The 16,486-nt window shown below is 33.5% G+C and overlaps 3 protein-coding genes across 6 annotated transcripts; 1 reads left to right on the top strand and 2 right to left on the bottom strand.

Moving 5' to 3' along the window:
• Window positions 1-690: 690 nt before the first annotated feature.
• Window positions 691-1,509, bottom strand: LOC127898832 (uncharacterized). Its single transcript, XM_052431325.1, has one exon. It carries the CDS (start codon window positions 1,507-1,509, stop codon window positions 691-693), a length of 819 nt encoding a protein of 272 aa, XP_052287285.1.
• Window positions 1,510-6,112: 4,603 nt separating this feature from the next.
• Window positions 6,113-12,092, top strand: LOC102622939 (magnesium transporter MRS2-1). Of its 3 annotated transcripts, none has more exons than XM_025093492.2 (8): window positions 6,113-6,337; window positions 6,424-6,479; window positions 6,637-6,684; window positions 7,023-7,619; window positions 10,565-10,693; window positions 10,794-11,126; window positions 11,213-11,260; window positions 11,635-12,092. In XM_025093492.2, exons 4-8 carry the CDS (start codon window positions 7,035-7,037, stop codon window positions 11,863-11,865), a joined length of 1,326 nt encoding a protein of 441 aa, XP_024949260.2. In that variant the 5' UTR covers window positions 6,113-6,337; window positions 6,424-6,479; window positions 6,637-6,684; window positions 7,023-7,034; the 3' UTR covers window positions 11,866-12,092. The 3 variants fall into 3 exon arrangements, with proteins under 3 accessions (XP_024949260.2, XP_052300716.1, XP_052300715.1); XM_052444756.1 differs by having other exon boundaries at window positions 6,114-6,337; window positions 7,016-7,619; XM_052444755.1 differs by having other exon boundaries at window positions 6,114-6,479; window positions 7,016-7,619.
• Window positions 12,093-12,216: 124 nt separating this feature from the next.
• On the bottom strand, window positions 12,217-14,000 carry LOC102622532 (uncharacterized). Of its 2 annotated transcripts, XR_372425.4 has the most exons (3): window positions 13,728-14,000; window positions 12,613-12,766; window positions 12,310-12,516 (listed from the first exon to the last, which is right to left on the bottom strand). XR_372425.4 is itself a non-coding variant. In XM_006493314.4 (2 exons), the coding sequence occupies exons 1-2, from the start codon at window positions 13,888-13,890 to the stop codon at window positions 12,675-12,677; spliced, it is 255 nt and encodes an 84-aa protein (XP_006493377.2). In that variant the 5' UTR covers window positions 13,891-14,000; the 3' UTR covers window positions 12,217-12,674. The 2 variants fall into 2 exon arrangements, 1 of the variants encoding a protein (XP_006493377.2); XM_006493314.4 differs by having other exon boundaries at window positions 12,217-12,766.
• Between the last annotated feature and the right edge of the window lie 2,486 nt (window positions 14,001-16,486).

The raw sequence follows: 16,486 nt of genomic DNA, 5'->3' as shown, positions 1-16,486 counted from the left end.
TTTCAATGGTGGCGTGGGCACTTTATAAATGTGGATTATTCCCTTTACATCACAATAGTTAAGTTAAAGCAAATCAAGAGCAAATATTAGATTAGATTATATATTAAAATTGTGATTTGCTGTGGGCAATTATAACATCTAAAAATAAATAAAAAAATAGATTTAAGATAAATAAAAAATAGATTTAAGTTTAAAATATTTAATGAATATTAAAATTAAAACAAAAGTTTTGGGCTAATAGAATCTATCCGGACTTTTTAATGTCCTAAATAAAAATTTAGGACTTTAATTAGTTAATTAGGCCTAAAAGTTTAATAATATAAATATTTTGATATTTTTTATTTTTACCAATACTTATAATTTTATAATTCAAATTTTATTATTTATTTACTAGTAATTTTAAAAAATAAAAATTAAATAAAAAATTAAAATGGGGAAATGAGTAGGGGATGGGGATTCCATCTCATCCCGGTCCCCTCCCCAAATAAGAAATTTGGTATGAAATTATCCCTATACCCTCCCCGAATAGAAAAAATCCCCGAGAATACCCATCCCCGTGGGGATTTTTGCCATCCCTATATAATATCCTATTATTTACAAGTTTACCCCCGAGTAAAAGTACACTTATATACCCACATGAAGTGCAGAGCCGCAAATGACATTTTTTTTTTTTTTGAAGAAAAGTGGTTTTCATTCATTCAAGGAGTTGAATAACTCCATAACTTCTGAGGGGTACGAATCTACCCATACAACAGTTTTACACTTCTCTAAGGCAAGCTTTGCTATAGGGTGAGCAATAACATTACATGATCTTGGTGTTTGCTGGATTTTCCATGCACTGAAGCCTCTCAAGCTACTTTGCATTTCTGCAACTAACCATTGAATCTCTGTTCTGCTGCTCTTCCTGTTGTTGACAAAATCTACTGCTTCCTGGGAATCCGATTCTACAATGACTCTTGCCAAGCCGTTTTCTGCAGCTACACTCAGGCCCCATTTCATTGCCTCAGCTTCTGCAAATGTTACATCACTGTGAAGCTTTGTACTCTTGACAGCAGCTGCGATAACATCTTTGTTGGCATCCCTTATGATTATCCCCAAGCCTACTCGATGCTCCTCCAGGTTTATGGCAGCATCTATATTAATTTTAACCCACCCTGAGGGAGGAGGGCTCCAGCTTGCTCGAGTTGTCATCTGGTCCCTAGCCGTGAGAATTCTTCTTGGAGTTTGAATTCGTTTGAAGGAATCAACAACTGCCTCTGCTTTGGCTGCTGTTATGCAAGGCTCGTCTCTTTTTCCCCTGAACAAAACATGGTTTCTTGCACTCCAAATTACCCAACACATAGCTATCACCAGATCAGCATCATTTTTACCCATTCTTCTCACTGCTTCATGGACAAAACTGAGGATGTCTTGGTGAGCTATATTTCCAATATCAGCTGCAAATTTGGTGGTTTTCCAGACTGCACGGGCTGATTTGCACTCCATCAGGGCATGGGCCGTGGTCTCCATCTTAGTTCCACAGAGTTGGCAAGTCGGCTGTGGTAATACTTTCCTCTTCCATAAGTTCCGCAAATGACATTTGAAGATCCCATTTGCAGTGACATGTCTTCTCACGAGTTTGATGAGGACTCATAAGTTGTCTCTTTGTCAATGGCAACACTAATTTATACTTATTAAACTAAATCTATTAATTTATTCTGATCTAAAATTGTTCTTCATTATCCCAAAGAATGCTTATGGTGCCTTTCTGTTTTGATGCATGGAGGTGGTGAATGACCCTATAAAAATAATGATGAGTAATTTTTTTTCCTTTATAGCTATTTTATTTGTTCTTGAGAGGCTAGTGAGTTTGTTAGAGAGAGAGTTTCAAGAAAATAAAGATATCAATTATTGTCAAAGAAATTTTAAGAATGCAAAAATTATTGGAAATTAAAATATTTATAAATGAAAGGAATGTTTATTTATTAAAAGAAAAGGACATTTTTGATATTAAATGGAGTATAATTTTAAAAAAAAAGTTTCAAGAGGATTTGAGAGGGGTGCCAAAAGTCCAAGGTAGGGTAGCCCAAATTGAACCTTAAATTGAGACTCCAACTGATATTATTATTATTCTCTTGTGAAAAAGTTTACAGCTAAGTCCTGTTGGGTTTGGAGAAAAACACTAGTCTTTGAAGTTTGGGCCCGACTCAATTCGTGTCAAGGTTAGGTCGGACTTTTGTCTAAGTATGAAGTCTATAATTATTTTTAAGATATTTTTTTTTTATATTTAAGTAATTTAAATTTTGAAAAAAAAAACATAACCTCCCATATATGTTAAAATGTACTCGAGGTCTCAACAATATAATTATATAAATAATAAAAAAATATAATTAAAACCATATCTTATAAAGTTATACAAATAAAATCATTTTTTTTTATTTTGGGTCGGGTTAGATTAGGTTAGTTAGGGCATGAACCCTGACAGGAATTTAACCGGGTCCTGAATATATATAGAACTACCAAATAAAGTCTTAATCTAGAAAAAAAAGAAAAAATTGTATATAAGTGGGCATGATCATAGTAGACATAAAAAAATGCATACAATATAGATAGTTAAAATTCGTTGACGATAGGTTATTTATATGTTCAAGCATGTGTATAAAAAATAATGAATTCAACTTGAAAATGGAGATAAATCAATTTTACTAACAAGTCCTAAGCCAGAGTGCAAGGTCACTACTTCATCAAAAGTAATATCATCCAAATAATTTCTAGAAAAGCCTATAAGAAGATTGCCACTATTGGGCCAGTAGAATATCCATGCATCAGAGTCAACATAACTACATCTGAAATAGAGATGGCAATGGGGAAAGAATGGGAGAGAATCAACATCTCCGTACCATCCTCAATAGTCAATACTCTACATATATCCCCGTATTCTTCATATCCACTTTAAAATTGCTTGAAGGAAAGGGATGAGGATTTCCAAATAATAAAAGGAAATCCCGAGGGTTTCGATATTCGAAGAATTGGTACTTTTAATTTATAAGATTGATTTAATCATATTCAAATAAAAGTATAATATCGCATTATCAAAACACAAACATCAAAATAAAATAAAGTAACCAAAATCATTTCCATCAAACTAAGTCAATGTCATCAAAATTATAAAAAAATCTATGAAATTAATCAATAATAGCTTCAAAGTTGAATAAATTCATAAAAGTCACATGGTATAAGTCACCAGCAAACTTACTGCGCCAGTCTTCAATTATTATTTATATTATTTTTGTAAATACTATATAAGCTGTTATTTAATATTTTTTATTTACATCTATACCGTTATGCCTTAAATTTTAAATGTATTTACTAAAAATTTTAAAAGAAATGAAACAAAAATATAAAAAAAAATAGATAGATGGAAAGGAGATGAAGATTTCACTAAATTCTCATCATCTCCTCAAATAAAAATATTTGGGTATTAAATTGTATTCGTCCTTTTACTGAATAAAAAATTAAGTATAAACTTGTCTATATACCCTTCTTTAATAAGAAAAATTTCCTAGGGATCCGTCCTGCGGGGATTTTTATAATCTTTAATCCAACGCAAGCATATTATCCTAATTTGAACATCAAAATCCAAAGTGATGCTATCAAGCATATTATCCTAACCCGAATACCAATGTCCAAAACGATGCCGTCGGAAAGGGAAAGATGACGAGAAAATCAAATTAACAAAAGCACTTTCTATTCTGTATAATCATGTACCACTATATTTTCATTTGACCTTTAAAGATTTTATCTATGAGGCCTTTGGTGGAGGTGGTGATAAAGTTCTCTTTCTAGGAAGAGGGTTTCTCATAGGCTCACCAGCAGATTCAGGCGCAATGGGGAAGAAGAATGTAGGTGAACAAAAGAAGAGTCTTCAAATACAAATAGTTGCTTTGTACTCACCTAAATTGAATTGTGACAGCAAGCCTTCAATCAAACGGTTTTCTAGAAGTCGTATCTGTGCAAAAAGTTCCAATTCCGTCGCCTCTGTTCACTTTAGCGATTTTAGAGTAATCAGAGGATATTTCATTTAGATAATTGAAATTCTTAATTGGCTTATTCACTTGGTTTATATAAAAGATTCGTGATATAATTAGGAAGACATTTCAAATACCACACGTGAGTTACTAGCATCCCAACCAATATAATGTAAGAAATAGGTCGATTTTATATCACCATTCAATTCGAATTAGCAAAAACAATGTCTCTCTCATTTGGATAAGAAGGTTGTGAAAAAAGGATTCCAAATCAAGCTTTCTTGACTTGAGTAGGAAGTTTGTGTGTTTGTGCGCGCGCGTGTATTTAATGTCGTTAATAAATCTTGGGAGGTCAACTATAGCAGCTAGAATGAGTGCACAACTAATTGATACATACTATGTATCAGTTTGTTGCATTGTGTAGTGCCAAATTTTGGAATTTGTTTTTTAATTTTTTCAATAGCTCAATTAAAATGACTAAAATAGCATTAAATTTAATTGTTTATATTATGAAACTATAACCAAGGATATTTTTGAGTTATCTTTTAAAATTAAGTCATTATTTGTTTCAGCTTCTTCGGCAATTGTTCTTAAAATGCAAGCCTACGCCGAGTCCATTAAGCCTCCGTATACAACTCATTCGCCACCTTCTACACGATTCAATTACAAAATTATATTTATGTTCTTAATTAATTTTCCAACTTTATTTATCTCAAATGTTGTGATATTAGATTATGGTATGAACTGATAGTAATTTTAAAAGTTTTTAAATTGACTATATAATAAATTGATGCTACTTCAAAAGTTAGGGATGAAAAATTAAAAATGTTACTGTAGCATCATTCTTTCAATATAAATAGAGTGTAGTGCTCAATAAGCTTGATATGTACTTAAAAAAAAAAAAAAACTCCTTAGTCTTGAAACTAAAATGTAGATATAAATAAATAGACACTAACATTAATTACATTAGATGTAATGACCAATTTTTTCACATGAAAAACTACTTTTAGATCAACTATAAATTACATTATATATAACTTAGTCGGTGGCTATATGTATAAATTGATTCAAATGCGGATGGCAAATATAGATTTTGTCTGAATTTGCTATTACAACATATGAAATTATAATGTTTCTGTTCAATTAACTATTATGTCACATGATATATAATAAGAATTCATGCAAAATCTACATATAGGTATTTATACCTTAGTATGTGTGCGTGTGAGTGTGTCTCTCTCTCTTTCTCTCTATATATAAATGGTAGGTCTAAAGGAAACACTTTTAAACACAAATTTAAATATAATTTTTCAACTATTAAATTAAATTGAGATGAAGGTTAACTTTAAATGATATGAGTTATTAATTTTATTAATATTTTTCTCTTTTCTCTCTTTAATATTGAATTCTCTTTCTCCTTTTATTAAAATTTTTCTCTTTTCTAAATTTATAAATAAAACACTTTAAAACCATCAAAATGGAATAAATAAAACCATCAAATCATGTGCTGCCAGTATTTGTTCAGGTAGAAAGCTAAAATTACGTACTTTGTTGTTATACATTTACGGTGATGCTGAAGCTCTATTTATGAATTTATGAGTTGTAATTGGTTCAAATAAAAAGCTGAAATTATCATGGCCATGTCAGAGAAATGTAAATGCACCTAAACCCATAATTTTTATTTTCCAAAACTTATTCATGTCCCCAAAAATTAGAAGCGGACGAAGCTCATTATTATCTAACGGCAACTCACGTGCATCAACTACCTTACTTTAATACTTCTCTTTCCATTTACAGATTATGTAAGCAAACTAATTTTAGTGGTTTTAATTATTTCATTTGCGAATTTATAAGAGAGAAAAAAGAGAATTAAACATTAAAAAATAAAGAGTGAAAAATATTAATAAAATTAATAATTCATGTCATTTAATTTTAATTTAATTTAATAATTAAAATATTATGTTTATACTTGTATTTAAAAATATATGTCTTAAACCTATTACAAATCCGCATGACCCTACAACAAACTTCACATGAGACTTCACTATGCTCCAATCCAATCATGGTTAATTAGTTTTGTCCCTCACCGAAAACAAACAAAATGTCAATTTTTTTTTTTTTTTCTGTTCTAACATCATTAATCCAATAAAAAAATACTTTTTATAATTAAGGGAAATAATTGACAAGATCTCTAGAAAATGAAAAAACAGAAAAAAAAAAGAGCAGTGGAGTTAAATTCGGGTCTCAACTGACCCGTATTTATTGTATTTTGAACTTTGAATCGATTACGCATACCACAAAACCCAGACACAAGCTCAGACACTTCAATTGTACTTTATCTTCTTACTCTCAAGTGTTATTATTATTATTGTTGTTACTATCTTGTCGTATTTTAATCGTCGTTTGTTGGTTAAAGGCAAGATTCTGTGAATCCTCTGAAGAACTGGGTTTCTCTGTTTTATAATATATCAGGTTCTTTTTCTAACTCTAAATCTAGGGTTTCTTTTACCTTTCACTTTGTATCTGTTGTTTGTTATTTTCTTTAATTGGGTTGCTCAATTTTTGATGCATCAATAGAATTTTTTTTTTAATTTTTAATTTTTTTTTTAATTTTTAATTTTTTTTAAAGGGCGTCTTGGATAATCTTACAGACCCATCAACGGTTTCTGCAGTGGAGGTACTTCATAAATTTCATTATTATTTTCTAACTCTCTGTGTAGAGTGTACTCTGTATGTTGTCAAATGCCTTGAATCGAGCTTTTTTGATTGGGTACTATTGCATAGAACCAATTGTTTCAAATTGTTAACTAAACATTTATCAGTACAAGAATTGAACCATTCCACTGAATGTGCAAGTATAGTGGGTAATTATTGTAGAGGAATATGATTTCTATGAAATTTCTTAGGTATATTAATTTGGAAAAGTAGCAAGAGCAAGCAAGTGACTTTGTTTATTCTTTATTCTGTTTTATCTGTTTTATCTGTTTTATCTGTTTTATCTGTTTTAGTGTTTAGAGCTTGTAATCAATGGCGGAGCTAAAAGAACGCCTGCTTCCGCCCAAACCAGCATCTGCTATAAACCTAAGAGATTCTTCTTTTCGGCCATCTGCTTCTGGACGCCAACCTTTCCAAGGTGTGGATGTTTTGGGGCTGAAGAAGCGGGGGCAAGGCCTTCGATCTTGGATTCGTGTTGATGTGTCTGGGAATTCCCAGATCATTGAGGTTGACAAGTTCAGTATGATGCGTCGTTGTGATTTACCTGCCCGTGATCTGCGTCTTTTGGATCCTTTGTTTGTATACCCCTCGACAATTCTCGGTAGAGAGAAGGCTATCGTTGTAAATTTAGAGCAGATTCGGTGTATTATCACCGCTGATGAGGTTCTGCTCTTGAATTCCCTTGATAGCTATGTGCTACAGTATGTGGTGGAGCTGCAACGGCGTTTGACCGCAGCTGGAGTAAATGAAGTTTGGCAATCTGAGGGTGACACCAACCGGAGACGAAGTAGGAATTTTGACAATGTATTTGGGAACACATCCCCTGATTATCTGCCCTTTGAGTTTAGGGCTCTTGAAGTTGCTTTGGAAGCTGCTTGTACATTTCTTGATTCTCAGGTGCGTAAAAGAGAACTTTTCACGTCTTATATATTTGGGTTAAACAGTGGTATCTGATTTGGTTTAGGCCAGTAATTACAACTTTGAGTCTAGAACTATGTTCTTGAGTATTCCTTCCTCAACTTGATGCTGATTTTTGGTCAACTATAAAATTAAATAAACTAGAGAATTTACGTGGTTTAGCGCTTGGCCTATGTTCACGGGAATAGAAAGAGCAACTTTACTATTCAATGAGAATTACAACGAAGGTTTTTTTTTTTTTTTTTCGGCTTGCTTTGCTATTTGCCTCAACCTCCTATGCATCAAGAGGTCTTTATTTATAATGCAATTTAGGTATCCTGAGTTCTTGATAACTCCTTGTTTTTATCGGTTTCCACTACTTGATTAGAGTTTTTTCCGATGTCTATATTTATTTCCTTCTCAAGTTCGGTTTTTGAAGCTCCTAGATTTTTCTTTTGGTTTTAGATTACGCGTCCTAGATTATTCTTCTATAAACGCACTTTATTTGGCTTCATGACATATTGCTTTGTCATGCAGTTGTTTTCTTTTTCAAATTACTTTGGCTTTATGACATCTTGCTTATGCCACGCAGCTCAATTTTTTGCTCAAATTTCTTTTGGCTTCATGATATCTCACTTATGTCATGCGGGTCAAGTTCTTGCTCAAATGTTTTTGATTCCATGACATCTTGCTTATGCCATGCCACTCAATTTCTTGCTCAAGTTATGTTGGCTCCACGATAGGTTGCTTATGTGATGTAGTTCAATTTCTTTCTCAAATTTCTTTGACTCCATAACATCTTGCTTATGTCATGCTTCTTGCATGCATGTTTTCGTGTTTTCTCCAGCATGCTTCTTGCGTGCATGATTGTTTTCTCCTGACAACAACTGCCCTTATCTCTTTTATGCTTGACTTTCAGAGTTAACTTTAATCATTCCTTCACTTATATATATTAGCTACCATTGAATTTTTTTCTCCCATGTAAAGATCATCTCTCTTTTTTTTTTTTTCAAGTTTAAATTACTTGAGTCCTTGGTGAGTATTTGTTATTTACATATTCTTCGCTTGACATCTTTAATTAACACACAAGCAATGTCTTCAGACTCTAAAGATTACTCTAACCCTAGCCTTTGTGAATATCCTATTGAAAACAATGATTACCAGCCCATTGGAAACAACAAACCAGCCCCTGTCATGAATTTTGCTCTTGCTTCCTTTTTTTCCTTCTTCCACTTCTATTGACCCTGGCTGGAGCATTGATGAAGTGGGTAATCACATGGGTGAGATGTCAAGTGAAGAATAAAGAAATAACCAATACTCACCAAGGACTCAAGTGACTTAAACTTAAAAAAAAAAAGGAGAGAGAGAGAGAGAGATGACATTTACATGGGAGAAAAAACCTTCAATGGTGGCGGATATATATATATATATGAGGAAATACTAGAGTTAGTTCTTTTTCAACTTTGAAAGTCAAGCTTCAAAGAGCTAGGGGCCAACTGTTGTCAGGAGAAAAAAAGAAAGCATGTACGCAAGAAGCATGACATAAGTAAGATGTCATGGAGCCAAATAAACTTGAGCAAGAAATTGAGCTGCATAACACAAGCAAGATGTCATAGAGCCAAAGAAACTTGAGCAATAAAGTGAGCTCCATGACATAGGCAAGATGACATGGAGCCAAAAAAAATTTGAACAAGAAATTAAACTGCATGACATAAGCAAGATGTCATGGAGCTAAAGAAGGATCTAGGACGCATAATTTAAGCTCAGAAGAAAGTTTAGAAGTTTCGGGAACCCAATTTGAGAAAGATATAAATATAGACCTCAGATAAAACTCGTCCAGTAATGAAAATTGATAAAAATAAGGAGTTATTAAGGACTCAGGATATCTAAATTGTATTATAAATAGATAGCTCTTGATGTATAGGGTAGAGGGAAATAGCTAAGCACCCCCCCCCCCCCCAAAAAAAAAAAAAAACTTGTAATTTTTATTGAATAGTAAAAGTTGCTCTTTTTACTCCCATAGACGTAGGTCAAACACTGAACTATGTAAATTCCCTGTGTCTTGTTTTTTATATCGTCCAGCGTCAACAATTAATTTTTGCGATACAATTTCTTAAATGTTCAAAACTTTTACCTAATACTGCATTATGTATCGTGATGTGATTTTAAAATGTCAGAGTTCGTAATATGGTGCCTGGCGGCTACCATGGTTTGTTCTTAAATAATGGCAATTTGTCAACAAAAGTCTAAAGGGCACACAAGTTTTTTTTATTTATGCTTACATAAATGGTGTCTCATTTATGAATCTATTATTCTTTCATAGGCAGATACTCTAAACTGTTTTTCACATCACTACATCTGTTACTAGAAAAGGATGACCTTTCTCAGTAGTAGAATGCTTTGATGAACTGTGCTAATACATTTGAAAACCCTTTTAATGAGAATGGCTAGACTTTGGAATCTTACAATAAACTTCGCATCTAATGGCAAAGTGTTGTGAAAAGTGTATATAATTGCTTATATAACATTGGAGGACCATCATTTTTATTTTTTTAGTATCTTTTTCAAGGTGGGCAATAAATTTTAGTGACTGCACATTTCTTTGTCTGTGGATGTTCTTGACCCTTCTTTGTTTCATGAAAATTATGTATGTCAATTCTCGGAATTTGTACAACATGAAAATGTGTATCACAGACAGATTTGTTCTTGTGGTAATTTAAAACATTGATAGTGTCTGTGGAAGTAAGTAAAATTATAAACTATTTAGCTGTCTAAAATTGAAAATCCTTTTATTTATACATGAAAATTCAGCCCACATGTTTCATGGTTGTGCTGTTAATCTGCCTTTTAGTATAAAGATGTCAAAAGTTCGTTCTTCTATGATCGCTCTGGTTTAGTCACTTGTGCATGTTAGTGACCCAGTTTTGATTTGGAATTTTCCAAAGGCAGCAGAATTGGAAATTGAAGCATATCCATTATTAGATGAACTAACGTCAAAAATTAGCACATTAAACTTGGAGCGTGTGCGCCGATTGAAAAGCAGACTTGTGGCACTAACTCGAAGAGTGCAGAAGGTATTGGTTAATGCATTTTGTTTTTGCTCCCATATGCTTGAGAATCTTAGCTAACATAGCTTTACATTTTCTTCCCCCTCTTTTGATTTACTACATTTAGGTTAGGGATGAGATAGAACAGCTCATGGATGATGATGGAGATATGGCAGAAATGTATCTCACTGAGAAGAAAAGTCGGATGGAGGCGTCATTTTACGGTGATCAGTCTGTGTTGGGCTACAGATCGAATGACATACAATCTATTTCTGCTCCAGTATCTCCAGTTTCTTCACCCCCTGATACCCGGAAGCTCGAGAAAAGCTTGAGCATCGCCAGGAGCAGGCATGAGAGCATGAGGAGTTCAGATAGTACTACAGATAGTGTTGAAGAGCTGGAGATGTTGCTTGAAGCATATTTTGTTGTCATTGATAGCACATTAAACAAGTTGACATCGGTATCTACTGCACCTACTATATTTAATTCCTCATTATCAAGCACTATTCCAAACAATTGAATTATCATTTTATTGACTTGTCTCAGTTGAAGGAGTATATTGACGACACAGAGGACTTCATTAACATTCAGCTGGTATGTTTCTTCTCCATTGACAATAAACTTTGCTTTTTCTCTCCAGTGCTTGCTCTGAAATTCGAATTTAGACTGGTGGCATGTTATGCTGCATGTTCATTTTGAGGTCTTTGAAGATAAATGTAGTTATTCCTAGAGTCTAGTGGCTTTCTGTACTTGTGGACTTACTTGATGCAACAGACCCTTGAAGTTCCTCTTAAAGAAGTCAATTTAAGTTTTCCTGCAGATTTTTGGCTGGTCCGATATAATACATAAAATATTGGATACAGTTTTTGTGTAGCAGTCTCCTGCATTTTGTTAAAGTACAGGAGGAATTATGTTTCTTTTTTTTCCTTTTTCTTAATTATTTATTTTTCTTCCCTCTGTAATTGTAGGATAATGTCCGAAACCAGCTGATTCAATTTGAGTTACTACTGACGACTGCAACATTTGTTGTTGCCATTTTTGGGGTGGTAGCGGGGATCTTTGGCATGAACTTTGCAATTCCATTTTTTGATGAACCTGCTGCATTTAAATGGGTCCTAATAATAACTGGAGTTTGTGGAATCATCATATTTTGTGCATTTGTATGGTTCTTCAAGTACAGAAGACTTATGCCGCTATAGACATTTTAGCAAATTGATGTCAGGAAAAATCATAATATTGTTTATTTTGTTTAGTAATTAAATTGTACCTTAAAGATCAAATGAAAAAAGAAAAAAAGGATCGCTCATTTGTTCTCAATACAATTTGGTTTAATGTGTAGAATTGTAAAGATGAATCAATAACATATATCCAATGATTATTAACGGAGCTACAGTTACATAGTCTGTTTAAACTTACATTCATAAAATGCCATATCTTTCATCTTTTGATTCACTATTTTTAAACTTACATTCATAAAATTCTATCAAACGCAATCTTCCATCTTTTGATTCACTATTTTAATTTTCAGATGTACTATTTTGAAAACAATATCAAATGCTGTTTCACAATTGTAAACATTCTGTTTCATAATGAAGCATAGAAGTCTCCAAGCCACTCAAAGCTTATAGGAGATACTGTTTGCATTTCACATTAAACATGTGCTTTATTCTCAGGGGAAAAAAAAACAGAAAAAACATCAAACATTCATGGTACGCTAGCTGCCCATCAGCCATACGACATAGCGAGTGAGCAAGTGAGGTAACAGAGAAATCTCTTACAAAAGTTGCAACTCTGTCCGGAATCATGAGCCCACCAAGACTACATTTTGTTGTTTTAGTATCTCCAGCCAGCTACACGAAAATAGACAAAACTTTACCCTCAATGGGTTCCTCAACTAGTTTTTTACAAATCATGAACAAGAAGATGTCTGGTTCACTAGCACCTACCAACAGTCAGAAAGAGCAGCTAAAGGAAATCCTCCCTTCTGACATAACACACTTGTTTATTATCATTTTGCAGAAGACGATGATGATGAGAGACGTTCACTCCGTGCCTTATCAGCCCTTTCCAAGTAATCTTGGTGTGACTGATGCTTTGATCCTACGAGAAGACATGAGTTAGATTTAGTTAAAACTTCCAGCTTCTCAGTAATGTATGTTAACAAAGACAACAGGCAACCATGGATTGAAAACAAAGTTAGTAGATCCCATGTATCTCAAGAATCAAGACTCAAATTCAAGAGTTAGGCCAAAATCAGTTATCTCTACAAGAAAAAGATTTGAACATTGATCAAATTGCAAACAAAAATACAGAAGAACAGTAATTCCGTTTCTCATTCATGAATCAGCCACAACTAGTCACAACTTGCTAATTTTAATGTGGAACTGATTATGATGACTCCCACGAAAATTAACAATCTGTTCCAAAGCACCATCCGGCACAAATGAACAAGCGCTACCAGATGCTTATGCACAAGGTAGTATCATACTCGTTGAATCCTAAAAATGGAGGTAGAATAGCATGATTGTGATTTGTGAAGTATGTACAAATATTTCTGTTCATACAAACACAAATACAAACACAAAATGACATTCATATTGTATTCTAATAAGTTAAGAAGAATAGGAATCAAAAAAGAAAAGAACAATGATAATACTAAGATAAGTAAAATGACTTGAACAGCTAGTTAATCGCAAATGTCACAGCTTCTCAATCCTAAGAATGTTCCGAAACTACTAAAACAAATTCCCGTGAACCAAAATCAAATGAATTGATCATAGTAGCACCGTGCAAGAGAAGCATTTGCAGCAAATAGATTAACGATCCCATCCCTTATAAGTTCACAGAAGAAAAGATAACATGCTAAACCTAAATGGGTTTTCAAATTTAAACAATCTCCATCAACTACATAACTAAGCCACAAATATAAAAAAAAAAAATTAATGTCTCTCTTCAAATGAAATTTGTAATGGGATGATCCAATTTACCAGAAAAGAAATATTTACGACGAAAAATACGAAAGAAGAAATAATTTTTTTTTCTTATGGCCATAATGACAAACCTCGATTCATGAGGTACCAAGGGACCCCAAAAATGGCGGAGATAATAACGATACCGGCGAACACATGCTTCTTGTCTCCACTGTAAAGGTGATGTTCCATTTTTGCCCTAAACCCACCACCAGCTCCTCCGTTTGTGCCGCTACTTTTTGACTCGCTTCCCATTTTTCCCTTCTGCCACCGCCAAGTTTACTGTTTTGGTTTCGTTTCTCAGTTTCTTTCTCTGGTATGGTACAGGGAGTTGATTTTGTGTCGCGTGCGCTGAAATCTGAAGCTTAAAGTCTTAAACCCTTCGTTCAGGTAGTGTTTGGTTGCGGGGTTAATGCTATTCTGGGTACGGCCACTGTTTGGTTGCGGGGTTAACTAAAAGATCAGGCGGACCTTTCGAACAGTCCCACGCTATAGTTTTTTTTCTAGAAACAGTGAAACACCTGACTTATTCCATAAATAACCCTGGTAACTTCAGAAATCAGAGATGACGATGATTAATTAAACGAAAGAAATTTCCTTGAATTCGTGAGGGGGGGAAATGAAAAGAGAGACGAATTCACAAGAAGGCTAACAGCGCAGAAGGGGAAAAAAATAATCTAGGCTTTTGCCAAATCAGGGCGATTTCAATTGCAGATTAAAGAAAAATAATCTAAAAAGTTGATCAATTTCACAATAATAAGATGAATGTTTGAAAGAACAAAAACCAAGCGGTTGCAGCTATCAACAATGACACAAATGATGCATCAACAGTAAACTAATGAATGTATTTTTTAAAAATTTTTTTTTACATAATAAACTAATGAATTTTGAAAACTATGAGTTGTGGTTGAAGGAGCAAGACGATGGTGGGTCATGGTTCTTTACAAATGTAACAGATTATGAATACAAAAATAAATAAAAGCAGAATCGGTGAACAGATATGTAATAACAAACTTTCACTATTTTGAATTGGATTGGGAAAAAAAAAAGAAAAAGATATTCCGCATGTAAAGGGTTAAACTCTATTTGTTTTGGTTAATTGTTTCATAATAGAAATTCTCTTTGAGAAGACTCGTTCTTTCTTTGCTTTCATCCTGTGTCAAGTGGTATCATAGCAGGTTTGCAATGGCCCACAAGACCAATTCGACAATCGTGCAACTTCGACGACGAACAGAAGTTGCAGGCTTTTATTAAAGTAGTCGTTCAACGGCTGACTCAACCTTTGCAGCAGCCAATGGAAGAAGTGTTGCAGCGGCTAGAGAAGATGCAGGCTGGTGGCGACAGGAAGGTTGTTCAAGGCGATGCAGGAGCCTCTGGACAGAAACCCCATGCACCGATCATTCTAGAGCGGCCTAACGAATTTGCAAGTAGTTTTTTTATGGTAAGATAGATGAAGCGGATAGATTTTCAGAGGATCGTGCGCTGATGATTGAATCTAAAAAAGTCAAATTTGATACTATTAAACTCAAAAGTGGATCATTGGCTTGGTGGCAGTTAGTGCAACAGAAACGTATGGGTTAGGAGCAAAGAACCGATTAGGTTGTAGGAGGCAATGAAGGAGAAATTGAAGATCCACTTCTTACCGGTACATTACAAACAATGCCTCTTTAAGCTGTATCATAATTGCAAGCAGGGCAACAAAACAATGGAAGAGTATGCAAAAGAATTATAGAGACTGAGTGCTAAAAACAACTTAAAGAATTGAAAATTCAGGAAGTGGCGAGATTCGTCAATGGATTGAGACCAGAACTAAGCGATCTCATGGAGGTTTATACCTTTTGGAACGTTTCTGCCGTAGTCAGCACTGTATGAAAATTAGTAAGGGCAAATAAAGTAGAAGGCAACGAGGTCGCAAAATAGCTCATGGCAGTATTCATCATCCCCACAAGTACAGTCTGCTCAGAGCCGAGTTTCAGCACATTCAGGTCAATCTTCGACAGTAAAAGGGACCAATTACGGGGGTTAGACAGCAGCAGCAACAGAATAATACCTATGCAAAGCAAAACCTATGTGGGAAAGTGCTTTAAATGTGGGATGTCCAAACACCGTTCCAATGAGTGCAGGAGATTGATAGGAGTGAATTTAGTAGAGCTTGACGCAAGATAAAAGCAACAAGGAACGACTCTTCTCAAAGCATGTTTTTATTATAAAACAACCAACCATATTGGTTAAAATCAAATTATTTTAATATAATAAAGTTCTAAAAATAGAATTTTAGAAAAACAAAACTTAAAATAAAGAACAAACAAAGAAATACTTAAAACTACCCCAGTCATATCTTGTCTTACATCATTGAAATTCATGGGTATAAAAAGTTTGCACAAGGCAAGATGAAATTATGTGAGGTTTCATGTAATTTTAGATATGGATAAAACTGTAAATTCAAATAAATTACGATATAAAAGAGGTGCTAAGGGTTGGGTTATTTTTTAACCCATTAATTATTTTTTCAGTACCTATTTTTTAGTTAAAATGATTATTAAATTATAATTTATTACTTTAATTCAATAATCCTAAAAAATTGCAAAATTACTCTTAATTAACTACTTTCTCTCTTTACAATAAAAATGGTTAGTGGCTAAACCAGTTTCTCTCTCTTTTAAATTTTTTATTTTTATTTTTTGTTAAATCAAATTTATCTTTCTTTTACTTTTCACTATAGTATTATTAGTTCTAATCTATTATTATCGTTCAGAGTTTGTGCTTCTAAAATTTGATAAAAAAACTTCTAATAGATTCAAAGTGGTACAAAAACTTTTATTTTTGATTTTTACATCTGTATATTGTTTAT

This window comes from Citrus sinensis, chromosome 7 (assembly GCF_022201045.2).
Source record: "Citrus sinensis cultivar Valencia sweet orange chromosome 7, DVS_A1.0, whole genome shotgun sequence".
Taxonomy (NCBI): Eukaryota; Viridiplantae; Streptophyta; class Magnoliopsida; order Sapindales; family Rutaceae; genus Citrus; species Citrus sinensis.
This window is presented reverse-complemented; position numbering and strand designations above follow the sequence as displayed.